Source organism: Sylvia atricapilla, chromosome 23 (assembly GCF_009819655.1).
Source record: "Sylvia atricapilla isolate bSylAtr1 chromosome 23, bSylAtr1.pri, whole genome shotgun sequence".
NCBI classification, from domain to species: domain Eukaryota; kingdom Metazoa; phylum Chordata; class Aves; order Passeriformes; family Sylviidae; genus Sylvia; species Sylvia atricapilla.
The window spans coordinates 3950564-3968289 of record NC_089162.1 but is presented as its reverse complement, the minus strand read 5'-3'; the positions used below and the strand labels follow the sequence as shown (position 1 = coordinate 3968289).

The 17726-nt window shown below is 44.8% G+C and overlaps 2 protein-coding genes across 3 annotated transcripts in view; one reads left to right on the top strand and one right to left on the bottom strand.

Moving 5' to 3' along the window:
* Positions 1-12895, top strand: part of UBASH3B (ubiquitin associated and SH3 domain containing B) — a 68695-nt gene extending 55800 nt beyond the window's left edge. For both annotated transcript variants that reach the window (XM_066334933.1, XM_066334934.1), the window contains exons 7-14: positions 2585-2720; positions 3504-3624; positions 4861-4983; positions 7380-7472; positions 8336-8480; positions 10686-10792; positions 11658-11767; positions 12585-12895. In XM_066334933.1, coding sequence (XP_066191030.1) covers positions 2585-2720; positions 3504-3624; positions 4861-4983; positions 7380-7472; positions 8336-8480; positions 10686-10792; positions 11658-11767; positions 12585-12722 — 973 coding nt within the window. In that variant the 3' untranslated portion in view covers positions 12723-12895. The remainder of the gene's footprint in view (positions 1-2584; positions 2721-3503; positions 3625-4860; positions 4984-7379; positions 7473-8335; positions 8481-10685; positions 10793-11657; positions 11768-12584) is intronic.
* HSPA8 (heat shock protein family A (Hsp70) member 8) overlaps positions 1-17726 on the bottom strand; it is a 193448-nt gene that overhangs the window by 120603 nt on the left and 55119 nt on the right. The window lies entirely within an intron of this gene.

Sequence of the window (17726 nt, the reverse complement as noted above, 5' to 3'; positions counted from 1 at the left end):
AGTGTTTGGGGGTGCACTGCAACAGCTCCCTCCCCTTTCCAGAGCTGCAAAGAGGGGCTCAGCAGCTGGGATTTCCCCAGGGGAGTGAGGAGGGAATGCTGAGAAGGGCACTGAGGGGAAGGAGCTGGCACACAGAGCCTCATCTCCTCAGCCAAGGAGCAGCAGATGCTCTCCCTTAGCGTGGGGTTAGAGGACAAGGTGATTATTTATATTATTTTTTTTAGCCAAGATGTTGCGGCAGCTTTTTCTGACTCCCAGGATTTTTTGCTGGTGGTGGTGGAGCTGGAGCAGATGGCTGCTGGAGGCTCTGCTGTGCAGGCACCTCTGGGATCAGGGGGGTGTAAATCTGAGTGTTAATTTGGGAAGAAACATCTTCCGTGCATAATTCCCTGCTGAAAAATACTTGGGATCAGCAACATTTCTTTGAATATTTAGCAAGATTGTTAAGAGCCTGCTGTTGGCTTCAGTGAGAATTCACCTTTTTTAATAAGAATGTGCCCCTTGATTTTGGTGGGGATTCATTAAACAGAATGTTGGTCCTACAATCACTCATTTAACCCCTCATTTATCCCTGCCCCAGAGCAGGGGAGCATCCAGAAGATAGGAGATGGAACCAGGATTTTGGGGAAAAAGCTTCCAAACCGTGACCTGTCCTTAGGGGATGACTAAGCTGGAACAGCCTCAGCAGTTTGTGTTTTCCAGCAGCACTGGAGACAGGCTGGTGGCTCTTCTCCAGGCACACTGAGAGTTTGCCTCTGCCTCATCTTCATTCCCAGCGAATCCTGCCATCTATAAATAGATGTTGTGAAGCGTTTGTGGCCTTTGTTAAAAGGTTTAGAGACAAAGAAAGGCTCAGAAATTGTGTGGCAGCTCCCTGGGGCAAAGGGAAGTGGGGTAACCAAAAAATCCTTGGTATCCTCCAGACCAGTGTCCTTAAAAAATGTCATATGGGCAAGGCAGGAAAGAGAATAAAAATAAGGGATAAATGGGAGGAAGGGCTGACAGCTGGAAGAAATTCACTTTGTGGAGAAATGGAGATGGGTCCTGAGTAAGAACCGAGATTCTGTTTACACTGAGGTTCTGTTCACGTGGAGAAATCCAAATTCTGGATCTGTGCTGACTCCAGTGCTCCACCTGCATGAGGGGAACAATCCCTCAGGGCAGGACCAGCCCTTGTTGGGAGCTCAGGAATAGTCCACTAACTCAGTGTCATCGTTGCACCCCAAATCCACCAGAGAATAGATCAGGACCACCATCAGAGTGAGTTTTTTCCTCCTTTAAATGATATTCATCACGCAGGTGACCTATTTTTGTCCCGCTGGCGGAGTCACTTGGGGTTATTTTAACAGCTGTGAAACCCCTCGGAGATTTTATCCTGACTGGCTGCTCTCAGGAAGCAGCTCCTGACGTATTTCAGGCACTGAAAAGTGCCAGCTCTGCCAACTCTTTCTGTCAAAGTAAATGACCACATCCATTACCTGATAATGGCCTTTTTTTTTTTTTTTTTAATGACTTAGCAGAGGTAACTGAGTCAGCAGAGGGCTGAGGCAGCTTCTGCAATTGCCTGTCACAATTTAGGGACAAGTTTAGTCCCCAGGGTTTTGGTCAAAGTCCTTGAATATCAGGGAATAAGAGTTTTATTCAGAGGGACCATCCTCAGCAAATCCCTCCAGGGACAGAGGGGACTGTTCAATCCCTTTGGCTGCACTTAACTGGGAGCACTGGGGGGAATAAATTCCCAAGCGGATGGGAAGGGGAATGGGCAGCACTGAAAGATGCAGGAACAACAGGGCTGAGTGTGCCAGAGGTAGAAGCTGTTTTGGGCACAGGAACTCTGAAAACTGCCCAGGGAGAGGCCCCAGTTTTCTGCTGGAGCCACAGTTTGTGCTACAAAGGTGAGTGAAAACTCCCTGGAGTTGTTAATTCCCAAATTTGGGACCACAAGTCCATGGTCAGTGATGTGGGCTGGTCCCCAGGTGATGTTGGTGAGCATCAGGAAGGGCCTGGCATTTTCCATGAGAATATTCCGGGGCAGAGAGAGCCTCCCAGACTGCCAAAGGTCGGGAATTGTTCTGTAGATTGTTGCTCAGGAAACAGCCCGTGGAGGTGGGATTTGTCTCCTCACCTGGCAAGGCGCTCTCAGCGCAGCACTAAAACCCAAATAACGATGAAATAACATCACAACACTAATTACCACCGGCTCCTGAAGGCTACAGAAACACCCTGAGAGCAGCCTGAGCACAAAAACCATTCCTAAATGTCGCTGTTCGGGACACGAAAGAACAAAGCAGGCAGCAGAAAGGTTAGCAGGAAAGTTCTGTCTTTATTTCTTTGATTTCATCTTCTACACACTTTGATAAGAGGACCAAAGATTGGCTACACAGGCTGCCACCTCTTCGACCTCGTTGGTGCACGTCACCATCCATCATCTTTCTCCTCCCAGAGGAGAAATATGTGAACAAAATAGATAAATTCTAAAAATACACATCGTTTTCTTGAAGCTGAGTGAGAATAAAGTGCAAACAATGAAAAGCAGGCAAAGTTGAGGCAACACCCAAAGACAATATTTTTGCGTTTTTGGCAGGTCCTACTCCATCCTGAACACCCCATTTTCCCCATCCCTTCAAGCCTTTGCTGACGGAGCTCTGGAGAGAAGGCAGCAGGAGGAGCAAGGGCCAGGGGACGCTGGGCCACTCACCATCATCTGCCAGAACGTGCAGGTAGGCACCCCACGGCCAGACATCACTGGGGACAAGCTTCCAGTGAATGGATTTCCCCAAAAAATCCATCTTTTTCACTCCCTGTTGTTTGGATGACACAAACCGATCCCCAAAGTGCTTCTCCAGCCCATCCTCTGCCCCCCTTCAGCAGATTTACACCACCATAAATTTATCAGGGTTAAAAGTTCCCAAAGAGCTCTCCAAACCCAGAAATGCCATAAATCCTGCAGCCTTCCCTGTGATGTTTGCACAAGGGCAGAGCAGGAGGAGCCTGGTGCTGGCTCCTGTGGCTTTCTCAGATGTCTCTTGACTCTGTGAAGGTCAGAGCTGCTGTCGCTTTGATGCCTGGAGAGGCTGTCTGGAACAGAGGCTGGACAGAGTTAAAGGAGTAAAGTGGGGATTTATTAAAAGGATTTTAAAGGAAACACCTTGGGCAGTGCCAGAGCCTGGCCAAGGCCATTCCCAAGATGGATCAAGGGTCAGAAGTTTTCACATTTTATAAGTTTTGGTCCATTTCCATATTGGGGTTAATTGCCCCATTACAGCTCCAGGTGATGCAGTCCCACCCTCCCAGTTGCTCCCCTCAGTTCCCTGTTTGCACTTTCTGGGCCTGAAGCTGCAGCAGTGCCCTTGGTTCTGGGGCTGGGGAAGGATTGTTTTGTCTGACTGAGCTGTGAGGAGAACTGGCTCACACTTTGTATGAGCTTCAGAGTTCTGAACCAACACAGTGCAGAACCTGAAAAACATGAGAATGAAACATTAAGGCACCAACTTCCCTTGCAGCCCCTGAGGATCAGCAGCCAGCCGGGCCCCCAGAAGCGCTGTCTGTTTGTCTGCAGGCACGGCGAGAGGATGGACGTGGTCTTTGGGAAGTACTGGCTGTCTCAGTGCTTCGATGCCAAAGGTGAGCCTGGGGACTGTCCCAGGGCCTGATGGAGGAAGGAGAAGTGGCCACTGCCCGCTGGAAGCTGTGGGTTTGAGCGGAAAATGATGCTTTTTGTCCAGCAGAAAGTCATCCAGGAAGGAATATACTGCATTTGCCAATATTTGGGGAAATATTGCAGGGGTGATTGTCGCTATAGGACACGAAAGAAAGATGAGAGACTGCAAATATTTCAGGAGGCAAAGAGCAAAGAAAAAAGGCTTTTATTGTCTAGTTCTTACTGCCTTTTATAAGGTGTTCCCACACAGACTGACCATGGATGGTGAATAGGAACAACACCTCTCTAATGCCTTTGGTTAAACCAGAGAAACAGCAAAACCCCACCTGGAGAAAGATTGTTTGGAGAGAGGAGAGTTGTTGGCCAGGGTTGTTTTGAGAAGAAGCTTTCTTGAGAGATTTTTCTTTGGGAAAAAGTCAGCAGCTGCCAGCAGGCTGAAATCTCTCAGACCCAGAAATATCAAACCCACAGGTGATGACTGCAGTTACAGCACCAAAGAGAAAATGCAGTCATGATGTTGGTTGTCAGTGCTCAGTGCAAACATTTGCTGCCATCAAGAAAAAAAAAAGAATTTGCACTGCTGGCTCTCAGTCCTAAATGGAAATAACGCTGCTCAGAGTGGGTTTTGGGGCATGAATTGGTGTTTTCAATCCAGTATTATGCTCCAGTTTCAGACTATGGGGAAAATTATAATGACATAATTTTATATAATACACAATATATGATGCAAATTATAACTTTAGGTTCTGTTGGCTTTAGAGCTGATCAGAAATCTGTACTAAAGTCTTTCTTCTGTTCAAAACCACCAATACCTTGTAGTGAAGGGATGATTTCACAACTCCCTTCTTTCTAAACTATGGCTGAAGAGCTCTGACATTCCTGTAAAAGTGTAAAAGTTTGTCGTGGGACAGAAATTACTTTCCTATGGAGAAATTTGTCCTAAAATTATTATTTTTTTTAGAACCTTAGCAACATTGTGTGCTGCTTTTGAGCTGGTGAGAAGCGTTTTATTTAATTTTGTGAGATTTTTGATGTGTTTACACGGGGGAAAAAAAAAAAAAAAACAACAAAAAAAAACTTCACAAGAGCCAGGCTTAGGCAGGACCTGTGAAACACAGCCGAGGTGGTGGGAGAGGGGAAAATCAGGGGCAAATGCTCTGTTTGAGGGAATAACTGCAGCTTGGCACCTCTCCCTGCAGGCAGGTACATGCGCAGTAACCTGAATATGCCTCACAACTTACCTCAGAGGAGTGGTGGTTTCAGGGATTACGAAAAGGACGCTCCCATCACCGTGCTGGGCTGCACCCAGGCCAGGCTCGTGGGTAAGTGCAAAGCTCCCAGCTGGAAGAGGGGGCAATTTGGGGAAGGAATTGTTCCCTGGGAGGGTGGGGAGGCCCTGGCACCTTGGGAGGTTGTCCATCCATGGAAGTGTCCATGAACAGAGTTTGGAGCAACCTGGGGTAGTGGAAGGTGTCCTTGCCCATGGAGGTTTTGGTTTTTACCAACCCAAACCATTCCGTGAAAATCTTGCCCAGGAAGCTTCACTCACACACCCCCCATCAGAGAAAGGAAAAGTGCAAGGCAGGAAAAAATGGATTGGATGCCCCGAGCTAAAAGGATTTAAATCTTTCAAGGAACTTTGCAACGAATTCCATTCCCCTTCCCCAGCAATTTCCCTCTTCCAAAGGAAACCTCACCTCCTCAGCTGCAAAGCAGAAATGTGGGAGGTGGGTGAAACCAGAGCCATCAGAGGGTGGGTGCCTTGGGAAGGTTTTGTTTTTATCCACGCTGGGGAGAAATGCGGCACTGTGGCTGTCACCTCATGCAAAACACGCTTTTTTTCATCCAGTTTGCCACAGCAGCATCCTGTTATCAGTCTGCCTGGTTTTGTATTGCCACAAACACAGCCCAGCTCGTTCCCAGTGTTCTCCCACCCTCCCCATCCTCATCCCTGACGACTTCTGAGCCTGTTGCTTTGTGCACAGACGGAAAATCCTCTGCCAGCCACAGACAAATCCTTTGCCATCCCGTCTTGAGAGCAGTGCTGAGGGCAGCCCAGCCCCTTGAAGACACGAGCTCCAGCACTGAGCTCCGGCTCAAATCCTTCCGAGCGCTCCTTGCTGGTCACATCCAAAACTAGGGCAGCTAAAATTATCCTGAGCACAAATAAATCACTGTGCTGCAGCAGCAGCAGCAGGAGGAGGATGCTCAGATGCTTGGCCACATGGCAGCAATCTGCACAGGACAGAAGGAGGCTGCCAGCGTCACAGCACTGTGCTGGTGGCACTCGGGGCCAAGGACACGCTTTGGGTGGCATTAGAGAGGTCCAAGGACACTTTGGGTGACATTGAAGAGGTCCAAGGACATGTTTTGCTGTGGCTTTCAGAGCTGCAAGGTCACACTTTGCTAATGGCAATAAAAAGGTCCAAGGACACACAGTTTGTGGCATTCAGGGGGCCAAGGACATGCTTTGGGTGGCATTACAGAGGTCCAAGGACACTTTGGGTGGCATTAGAGAGGTCCAAGGACATGTTTTGCTGTGGCTTTCAGGGCTGCAAGGTCACACTTTGTTAATGGCAGTAAAGAATCCAAGGACACACGATTTGTGGCATTCACAGGGCCAAGGACACTTTGCTGGTGGCATTAATGGGGTCTGAGGACACTTTGCTGGTGGCATTAAAGGGTTTGAGGGCACATTTTGCTGGTGACAATGAATGGGTCCAACGACACTTTGCTGGTGGCATTAAAGGGTTTGAGGGCACATTTTGCTGGTGGCAATAAAGGGGTTTGAGGACACACTCCTCTGGTGGCAATGAGTGGGTCCAAGGGCACCTTGCTGGTAGCATGAGAGGGGTCTGGGGACACTTATTTGCTGGTGGCATTAAAGGGGTCCCAGGACTCACTTTGCTGGTGACGTTCAAGAGTCCAAAGATACATTTTGTGTGGCACTAAAAGGGTCTGAGGACACACTTTCCTGGTGGCATTCAGGGATCTGAGGACTCTTTGCTTTCCCAGTGGCATTAAAAGGTTCCAAGGACACATTTTGCTGGTGGCATTGAGGGGGTCGGAGGACACTTTCTGCTGTGTCCAAGGACACTGGTGCAGCTGTGGTGGCACCGAGTGATCTTCACGTAATTCCTGTGCTGACCAAAGCCCGTGAGCAGCTCCTGTGCCAGTTCCTGATGTCCCTCTCCTACATCACCCCGCTTCTCTCCAGACATTTCTAGGTCAGCCTGGAAATGGTGACAGCCACTGTCAAGGGCGAACGTCCCCTCTTTTGTCCTGCTCTTCCAACAGAAGGAAAATGTGGCTGCTGCTCCGTGCGAGCCTGAGCAGATTCCTGCTCTCCCCGGCTTCCCTCGGGCGCTGCAGGAATATTTATTAAACCCCTGCTGCAGGGATATTAAACCCCCTGCTGCAGCAGGAATATTACCAGCCCTGCCCCTGGAGTTGATTCTTATCTCGTTTGCTGTGATCTCCCACCTGTGTAATGAAATGCTGATTTATGCCAGCGCAGAATCCAGCCAATTCAATTAAGCTGAGTCGGAGTTGTGTTGAATCATTTCATTTACAGCTTACAAATGAAATTAAATTAAATCCGAGACCTTTACAATTTTTTTTTTTTCTGGCTGCCTTTTTTTGGCTAGAGCCATGAGCAGCAGCTCCTTGCAATGCCATTTCCCTGGATTTATTCCCCAAGATCAAAACTTTCTCGCAGGTGAAGCCTTGCTAGAAACAAACACCATTGTAGACTACATCTACAGCTCCCCGTCCCTGCGGTGTGTGCAGACAGCTCACAACATCCTCAAAGGTAAGAAACTCACACTGAATTCTCCTCATCTTCTGCACAGAACACTGACAAGCAGAAAAAATTGAGCTAAGTCTATAGTGAAGGGTAATTATTATTAATTTTATTATTGAATTAATTATTTATATTATATTATATTATATTATATTTATCTTTTATTATTATATATACTATATATAATTTATGTACATTGTATAATTTCTATATTTATGATAGATAATTCGTATTATATATTGTATATTGCATATTATATTATAGATTATATATTATATTATATACATTATACAATAAATAATATTATATGCATCATATAATATACTATATTATGTTATGCATATATAAAATATAATTATATTAGATAATGTATATATAATATATATTATATGTTTTACATTATATAATATATGCATATATAATATACATATATAATTCTATATTATATTTTATTATATATTATATAATATAATGTGTGTATATATAATGTATATAATTAAATATTATATATGGTCTACTGCATACATTATATTATCTATTACATTATATAATGTCTATAATTCTACTATACAATATATAGCCTTTTAATAATTATTTTTACATTATTAAATTAATTATTATTATCTCTTAAGTGAAGGGCAATTATCATTTCCATAGGAATCCCTTTTCCATCAGCACAATCCCCAAGGAACCCTTTTCTAGCTGCAGCAGCTGCCGGGGCCGGAGCTTGGCACACATCAAACAAATGCATTAACCACTCCAATTTCCCATGGAAAAGAAAGAAATTACCCATCCAACTGAAGCACTGAAGCCGCTCTCCTCCTTCCAGCTGCTCCCACCGCTCCCTGAGCTCCTCTCCCTCTGTTTTCCAGGGATGCAGCAGGAGAACAACCTGAAGATCCGGGTGGAGCCCGGCTTGTTTGAGTGGACCAAGTGGGTGTCCGGGAGCTCCCTGCCGGCCTGGATCCCGCCCGTGGATCTGGCTGCAGCCACTCTAAGCGTTGATACAACCTACAGGTACCACAGAGCGGGCCTCTGGGCTGGCTCCTGGGGGGTTTAGCACCAAACCCCGCTGAGGTTTGAGGTTTAGGCATCGACTGGAAGAGCTGCTGAGGTTCCCCAAATGAACCCGGGGCTGCCATGCCGAACATGAGCTGAAAATGGTCTGTAAAATATATGACGGATGTAAAATATCTATAAAATATATGTCAGATATAAAATATCTATAATATATATGACGGATGTAAAATATCTATAAAATATATGACGGATATTTTATATCCAGATGTGAAAGAATGACACTGCCCAGCTGTGCCAGCAGAAAGAAGAAGGTTTGGTTTGGGGATTAGGGTTTAAATAGTGTTGGAAGTTGATCAGCAGTTGGGCCGTGAGGTTGGCACCTCTCTGACCCCCCTGGTCAAGTTAAAAGTCTGGCAGTTTGGCCTTCCCCCAGGAAAAATGGATTTATTTTTTTTTTTAAAGCATCAAATTTGTTTGTGTTACAATGTGTAAGAACTCCAGTAAGTCCAGAAATGCAAAACATCAGAAGGCTGAAAAAATCAGGGCGACAAAATAGATGTAAATAAAATCAATAAAAATATATTTTATATATATATATAAATAGAATGTATAAAATAAAATTTGGCTTGTTATAAACAAAATTTCCCACATCATTTGGAGCTCCTCCTGATCGTGGAGGTTTTCTCTTTCCAGCCCTCCTTGTCCTGGGATCTTTCAGGTTTTTAAGGGACTCCCAAAGAATTTTTAACACTTTTCCTAAAACTTGGGAGTATATGCACAGGAGTGCCACCTACAAGGGCTTGGTGACAAATATTTTGTGTCAGGGCTTCTGAGCTTTATGAAATCCTAATGTTTCTCCCCTGTGTTTAAAAACCTTCAGATGGAATAAGCAATTAAAACACTGAAAGTTAAAACAAATAAAAAGAAGGAAAAGGAAATTAAAAAAAAAAAAAAAAAAAAAAAAAAGCCTTTTTTTCATAGCTAATTATACCATAAATTATTTCCATCAGGAGCTGCTTGTGCTGTGTCATTGCAGCCAAAATTCCAGCACTTCCAGGAAATCTAAATAAAATTCCTCTCACTGTATTTATCCCTGGAAAGGCAGCACGTGGCTGACAACAGCAGAGTGACTCAGGAGAGTTTCTGCCTCCAGGAATCCCTGTCTTGTGGGAAAACCATCAGGAATGTTCTCAGTGGGAGGGAATTCTGAGCTCCTCTGTGGTCAGCTCAGGGAGAGAGAGAGAGCTCTGTCCCCTCTCCCAAGGAGAATTCCTGCGGAAAACGATATTTTTCCTTGCAGGAAAAACGCAGCTGCAGCTGCCTGTCCCTGTGCACAGCTGGCACACCTGGCCAGGGAAATCCAGGAATGCCCTGGCTGGGAAGAGGAGGGCTGATCCCACAAAAAAACCCATTTTCCAGCTTTGCAGAGGGTCAGAGCAGCAGTTTGTTCCTGCCCCAGCCCCTGAGGGGTGTCAGGGATGGAGCAGCTGCTGCTCCGCGCTGGGTGACACTGTCCTTGTCCTGCTGTCCCCTCCTGCTCCTGCTGGGACAGCTTCTCCTGCTTGGACAGGGTTTTCCTGCCTCTCCCTGACTTGATGTGGGTGGGAGAGCCCTGAAATCCTCTAACAAAGGACACAGAGAATCCAATTATTTATTGTTAATGTGAGAATGGAAAAATCGCTCAACACCTTGGGATGGAAGGGATCTTAAAGCTCATCCCATGGGCAGGGAGCAGCTCCCACTGTCCCAGGCTGCTCCAGCCTGGCCTTGGGCACTGCCAGGGATCCAGGACAGCCAGAGCTGCTCTGGGCACCCTGTGCCAGCCCTGCCCGCCCTGCCAGGAGGGAATTTTCCCCCCAAACCAGCCCAAATGAGCCCAGAGGAGCATCTCCAGTGCAGAGGGAACACGGGCACACTCAGGGTGTCGTGGGCTGCCTCCATGGACTGCTCCTGTTCTCATTTTCCCAAATATCTCCAGGCAGGAATGGTGAACAAATCATTCCTGAAGTTTCAAGATACCACAGCAGCTCCCAGCTCTGGGGATTAAGTTTCAGAACAGATACTTCCAGAGGAATCACAATTTGCACTTAGAATATTGTGGCTTTTGTCATTTAATGGACGTGTTTTTCTGCTCACAGACCCTGCACTTAGAATTCTTTAATTTTTTTTTACCATTTACTGGATGTGTTTTTCTCCTCACAGACCTCATATTCCTGTCAGCAAGTTGGTGGTTTCTGAGTCTTATGATACCTACATAAGCAGGAGCTACCAAGTAACAAAGGAAATCATCAGTGAATGTAAAGGCAAAGGTGAGCTCTGCAGAGGGGCTGAAAATGAAGCTGGGATGTGAATTCCAATATTCCTGACCAGTCCTCCTCTCTCAAGGGATGAATTCCCTCCCCTGAATCCCTCATCCTCTCTCCCAGAAGAAAAGCCCTGCACCAGAGCTGTAATTTCAGGCACACTCACAAGAGACATCCACAAAGTTGAACAGCAGAATTATTTTAGGGTTCTTTCCCAAGGGAATAAATGAGTTATTTGCCCTCTGCTGTGTGTTCCCAGCATTAAATGGAGCATTTCCCCTCCAAATTACATTCCCATAAAGGCCTTAGAACATTTCTCCAAACACAATGTTGAATTTTAAATAAAAAAAAAATTCCTACCTGTTATTGTTCAGCCACAACATTCTGAGCATTCCTAAATTCTGCTGTTTTCACTGATTTCACCTCGCTGGCCCCTCTCTGCATCTGAGCTCTGGTTTGAATGGTTTGCACACAAAACTCAAAAGCACAGTGGGACACTGGTTGTGAAGGTTCTTGGAAAGGGAGAGGTAAAGCTGCCACCGTGGAGAGCCAGCGAGTGAAATTAAAGTGTTTGTTGTAATAGGAATTAATTTGTTTTTTGCGTAGGCAAAAAAAAAAAAAAAAAAAAAAATCTGCTTCCCAACATAGCTGAAATCTCACTGGAATTCTTGTTTTCTCCAGAAAGCATTTTGGGAATGAAGCAGGAGTGAGTTAACCATCACCCTGAAAATTGGGAAACGTGCTAACAAATCCCATTTCCCCTGAACACACAGCTGGAGGCGCCATTGTAGGACAAAGTGTTTTATGGGCACCGAGCCCTGAAACCTGCCTTTGCCTCCCTCCTGAACCTGTGTTTGTCCTTTCCTTTCAGGAAATAACATCCTGATTGTGGCTCACGCCTCCTCCCTGGAGGCCTGTACCTGCCAGCTCCAGGGGCTGTCCCCGCAGAACTCCAAGGATTTTGTACAGATGGTCCGAAAGGTAAATGCCAGCGAGGAGCAGAGACAAAACCAACCTGCAGTCTGCTGGAGCAGGGCTTTGGGCTGGGTTCTGCTCACTTCAGGAGGCTGAAGGAGAAAGGTTTGAGAGGCTGGGGCAGGGTGTGGGGTCAGGTACACACCTAAAATGGGTTTGCACGAACTGTTTTGTGCTTTTTAGGGCCAGCTGCCTGCCTGAGATGGGTTTGCAGGGACTGTTTGGTGTTTTTTGGAGTCAGATGTCCACTTGAGATGGGTTTTCAGAGACTCATTTGTGCTTTGTGGGGTTAGGTACTCACCTAAAACAGGTTTGCAGGGGCTGTTTGGTCCTTTTTGGGATCTGGGAACCCCTGAGCTGCAGGAACATCCGTATTTCCCCCAAAGCTGGGCTGCTTTGGGACCACATTTGGTTTGAGCTGATCCCTGTTTAAACCTACATTCCATTTAAAGTTACACTCCATTCGAAACTATGTTTTAAAAACTTAATTCAATTTAAAACAATATTCCATCCAAAATTACGTTTTTAAAACTTCATCCCATTTAAAGCTACGCTCCATTCCCAACTGCATTTTAACTCCCTCATTCCCAGGGTACAATCTGGTTTTATTTCCCAGTGTCTTTGCACAGGCAGTGGGGCACCGTTTGTCAATCACCATCTGAAAATAGGTTTTAGGAGTGGGAAAGAGAGAAAAAAAAAAAAAAGGGTGAAATCCTGGAGTAGCTCAGCAGGGCTCCATCCCATGGGATTACCCAGCTCTGACCTTGGGTTTTTTGTTGGTTTTTTTTTTTTTTTGCCTTAATCCCCATCTCTCTCCTCACAGATTCCCTACCTGGGGTTTTGCTCCTGCGAAGAGCTGGGGGACACTGGAGTGTGGCAGCTGACAGACCCTCCCATCCTCCCCCTCACACACGGACCAACTGGAGGCTTTAACTGGAGAGAAACCCTCCTGCAGGAGTAGGGAAAACCCCAGAGAGGACAGCCTTTTGCCAGCCTTGGAGAATGTCTCTTCTTCCTTGTGTTTTATTGACAGAGGGGGGAAAAAAAAATAATCAAGAAAAAAAAAAAATCCTCATCATCCGTCCAGTGGGTCACTCAAAGCATATCTCACACAGCCACAGCCCTGCAAGAAAACCACAAAAAAACTCAAAAAAATGTCATTTACAAACAAAAAAAAGGGGCTGATTGAAAGGGGGGAAAAATTAAAATATAGCTTGAAGCTCTTGCACAGCTCGGGGCTGGTTTCCTCACCTTGGAGGGACTTTGTGGTGACACTTTCACTGTCCCCTGCACCACGTGGAGCCCTGTGTCAGGCAGGATGCTGGTGTTGGTTTTCTCACTGCTGTTTTTGCAGAGCCTCTGCAGGTTTGTTCAGCACCTCGAGCTCGCTCCTCTGCCAGCCCCTAACGCCTCAGCACCTCCCATCAAAATAAAAACTGCGTCCCCCAAGGATGGAGATGAGGTTATTCCTCCCCTCTGCCAGAGCATGGGAGTGCCCAAAATGTGTCAGAGATCGGGCAGAGATGGGTTTGTGCTGAGGGAAATCCCAAATCAGAGGAAAATTCTGAGTTTTGCATCAGTCACAGGCGAAATTTGAGCATCAAAAGTCAGCACAACAAAAGCTGGGAGGAATTTTTTTTGAAGTATAGATAAAAGAAGCCTTTTCCAACCAAACCTGAGCCATTGGGGAAGTTCAGATTTGGGAGGTTTAATTCCTTTTTTTTTGGTTATTGAAATCCACCTGTGTGCCCAGACACAGCCTGAAAGGTTTGTGCCAGTTGAATTCCCTTCAGGAGGTTTGGAAAGGTTTTTGTTTTTTTTTTTACCTTTTGATAAATCCTTGGGATTTTTTGTGCTGGCCATTCACCCAGCAGTGGTTTTGTGTCCCTGTGGCTGTCCTGGTGAGGCTGATGGGATGAAAAATCTGCTGGAATTCAGCTGGAATTCTGAGTGCTTTGTTTCCTCCACCCTTAATTCCCAAGTGCCATCTGCCAAAAAGACAAAGGAGCTAAAAAAACTCCAGCAGGCTTCGATTTAGGAACAATTTTGATGCTGTTTGCCCAGGGAGGGAAGGGTTGGGATTTGGGGGAAGTGGAAGAGGAGAGTTTCAACCTCTGACCAGGATGTTTGGGATCACAACGGGGATCCTCTTGGTGCCAGAGCCTAAAAACAGCTAAAAACACCACAGTGGGTATTTGTAACATGAAGTGACACCAGAACAGGGTTTTTTTAGGATCAGAATTAACTAAAATCATCAGCCTTGGGTCCAAAAGTTGCTGCAGACATTTCAGCACTTCAGGCTTGCTGTCAGCAGGTAATTAAACTCATTAAAAACGAGTTTAAATGGGATGAAAGAGATTCAGGCACACTCCTGTCTCAGTTTGGACCACAAGTTCTGTGTATTCCCAGGAACAGAATCATCCCAGAATGGTTTGGGTCGGAAAATCCTTTAAAGCTCATCCAGTTCCATGAGCTGGGACACACCAGGGTGGCCTTGGGGACTTCCAGGGATGGGGCAGCCACAGCTGGGGCTGCAAATGAAAAACCACCAAGTAATAAAACAAAAAAAAGCATCTGAGGTGTTGCAGGAGAGGTTCTGCCATCCCTGCCCAGGAGGAAACCTCGTTTGAGACACAGAAATCAGCCCTGGCCAAACTGGTGTTTATTAATCATAGAAAAATCAAGTTTTGGGTGGTGTTTTGGTGGGTTTTCCCCGTGGGCTGGGCTGGTGTCACCTCCCCTCAGCTGCCACAACAACCAAGGGGTGACAAACTGCAAAATTCCCTCTTCCCAAGAGAGGTGAAACAATTGGGATGGAACCAATCCCAAGGGGCTGAGCTCAGTCTGGAGCTGCCCAGGGAGAGCTCAGCACATCCTCTCCACACTCACAGGCAACAGGGAGCTCATCCTGGGGGAAAATCCCAGGAATTCCCACAATCCATAGGAAAATCCCATTATTTCTGCCTTTAGGACTGTGTAAGAAACTCATAAGTGCTTTATTAGAGCCGGGATGGAACTAAAAATCCAGGGAGAAAATTTACAACAGGGCAGGAAGGAAACCCAAACCTGCTCCTGTGTGGTTTTATCGCTGTGAGATTAATTTTTAATTGTTGTTTAAACTCTTTTTGGCTGTGCACAGACATTCTCAAGAGCATTTCTGGCTTGTTTTCCTCCATGCAAAAAAGTTTAAAATGAAATATTTGACAATCACAGGGAAAAAAAAAAAAGAGAAAATTGGTTGCTGAGGTGTGTGAGTCCCCTGGATTTTTTTTGTTTCATGCCAGCCAGGTGTAAATTGGGGCAAGAAATATCATTATATTCTAATATTTATTGCCTGTAGAAAGAGTGGAAGGCTGCTCAGATCCTGTTGGATTTGAGTGACATGAAAAGGAGTTTCTTTAGGGGTAGGAAACAGAGAGGGAGCAAAAGCTGAATGCACAACTGGAGTGGTTTTAGCTGCTCTTTGATATAGTAATAGAGAAAAAAACAAAAGTTCTGGTTGAGGAGGTAGACGTTAAAATACTCTTCTTTAAAATATATATATATATATTTTTGGATGTTTGGGAAATATTTTGACAATTGTAGTCTTGTCTTGAATTAGGTGTGATGAATCACAGGGAGGAAAATCTTATTTTCTTCAGCATTTTCTTGGGGGTTTTGTGTTAAGCAGAAAAGGCTTTTTTTTTGAGAGAGAAAAAGTGTTGCTCCTTATAAATTTATAATTGAGAGGTTAAGAAGACAAAAGGATTGCTGCTTCACTTTCACCCCTGCTCATGAATGTGGATTTAATGTTACTCCAGGGTTTTGTCCCAGAACATTAAACTTGGGGATAAAAACTCGAATCCCCAAACCTGATCTCACCAAAATCTTTTCCTTCGCTGCTGCATCAGATCCCAGGTTTTATTCCAACTGCACTTCCCAGGTTTTTCCTTCTCTCCACAATTGAAGAAATAAAAAAAAAAGAAAGCTGCCAAGAATTAATGATTAATTTTCGTAATTTGCCATGTCAGGCTTAGAAAAAGGCAAGAATTAAATTGGCATTGCACCCAAACCAACAGAGCTCTGCTTGTTTCTGCAAAATGAGGATGCAGACCGTGATAACTTCAGTCAAAAATTGGTATTTCCCTTTTCACTCCGAGTGAGCAGTTTCAGACAGGAGTCTCCTCCTGCTATGAAATTCTAGTGAGTTTTTTAATGAAAATGGTGATTTTTATCCCCAAATAATGGCTTTGGTTTGGGGTTTGGGGTTTGGGGTCGTTTCTCTCAGAAGAGGCAGAGGGGAAATGATTTGGAAGTCCCAAATGGGAGTGATGGGGATGGCAATCAAAGAGCAAATTAATTGTAATTAACGGTGGCTTTGATTGGCTGCAAAGGCTCTAAATCACTTCCCCCTGCTCCCCACTTCCTCAGATTCATCCCCCAGGGAATCCTCATGACCCACAACAGAAAATATTCACCCAGTTCCTTTATTATTTCCCATTAAAAAGCATTTTCTGAACTTTCTCTCCATGACATCTCTTCAGACTTGATGTTATCAACATTTTTCTTTTTTTTTTTTTTTTGGTTGTTTCATTTTCAACCTGTTGTATCATTCTGTTTTATTTTTATTTTAATTTACTGTGAGCAGATTGTATTTATTTGAGGGGAAAAAAAAAAAAAGTTTGCTGTTTAAAAACAAAACAAAACAAACCCAATAATTGTATTGCCAAAAAATCGCTGTAATTACCTGTGACATCTGTATTTTTTTATTTTGGGGTGGGGCAGGCAGGGGGGGAGGTGGGTGGTTGTTTTTAATCTCAGTTTTGAGCCCTAACAACTGTTAAAACAACCACTGCGTTTTAATTTGCTTCTCACATTAAATGGAATTCTCGGAAGTCAGACAAAAATGTCTCGTAGGTGATTTAATAAAGATGCCGAGCACCCTTCCTATTTCACATCCCTTCTGCGGTGTGCTGGTGGGATTTTGAGCTGCATTTTTCTTTTTATCCTGAGGCTGAAATTCATTCTCTCTACAGCAGATGGCACAAAATTCTCTCGGCTCCAGTTCTCCGGTTTTCCGTGCTCAGGGATGGGATTTTCCCTCTGGAGTCTGTTTTGTTTTCCCCGGAGTTGTTTCACTCTCAGATGTGGATGTGTGGAACTGAAGGCACAACTTTCAAACCCAACTTACTTTTCATTAATCTGTATTATTATTTTTTTTTAAGCATTTTATCTTCAACCCAGCTGCTTTAAATTCATGACCTGCAGCTCTGTTTTCCAGTCAAAGGATGATGAACACAAAAATCACAACTTTCATCAACCAAATATCCACTGAGTGATGCACTTCCCTGCACCTGAAAATTGCATGGAAACAGGTCCTAATAAATCAGAAATAAAACACTCACTGTGTTTATAATTAACCACTTGGCCCACTTCACTCGAGCACACCCAGGTTTTAGATGGTTCAGATGGGTTTTGACCATCGTTATCTCATTAAATTCAGTTTATTTTGGCAGTGATAGCTGTCCTCGCCACATTTGGAGCGGTTGCAAAGGAGGGGCAGAAGAGGATCCGCCAAAACCTTTCCTTTTTGGCAATCACAAATGGTGAGGGAGGCTGGGATGGATGTGGTCATCACATCACAAAGCTGGGATCATCAGACCCGGGAGGGGACAGGGGAAAGCAGAACTGTGTCCCCTGGGACCTGCTGATGTATACATATATCACATATATATGACATATATAACATATATTATATCATAATATAATAATATATAATATTATGATATATAATAATATATAATAATATATTATTGTAAATATTATATTATATACGTGTTATATATTATACCTAAACAAAAAGAAAACCAACCCCGCTGTCCTTACACCAGAGCGATTTCACCATTCTACACGTCACATTCATCTCCATATCAGTGACGAGCTCATGTGATGATTTACATTTACCGGAGCCCCTGAGCTAAGCCGG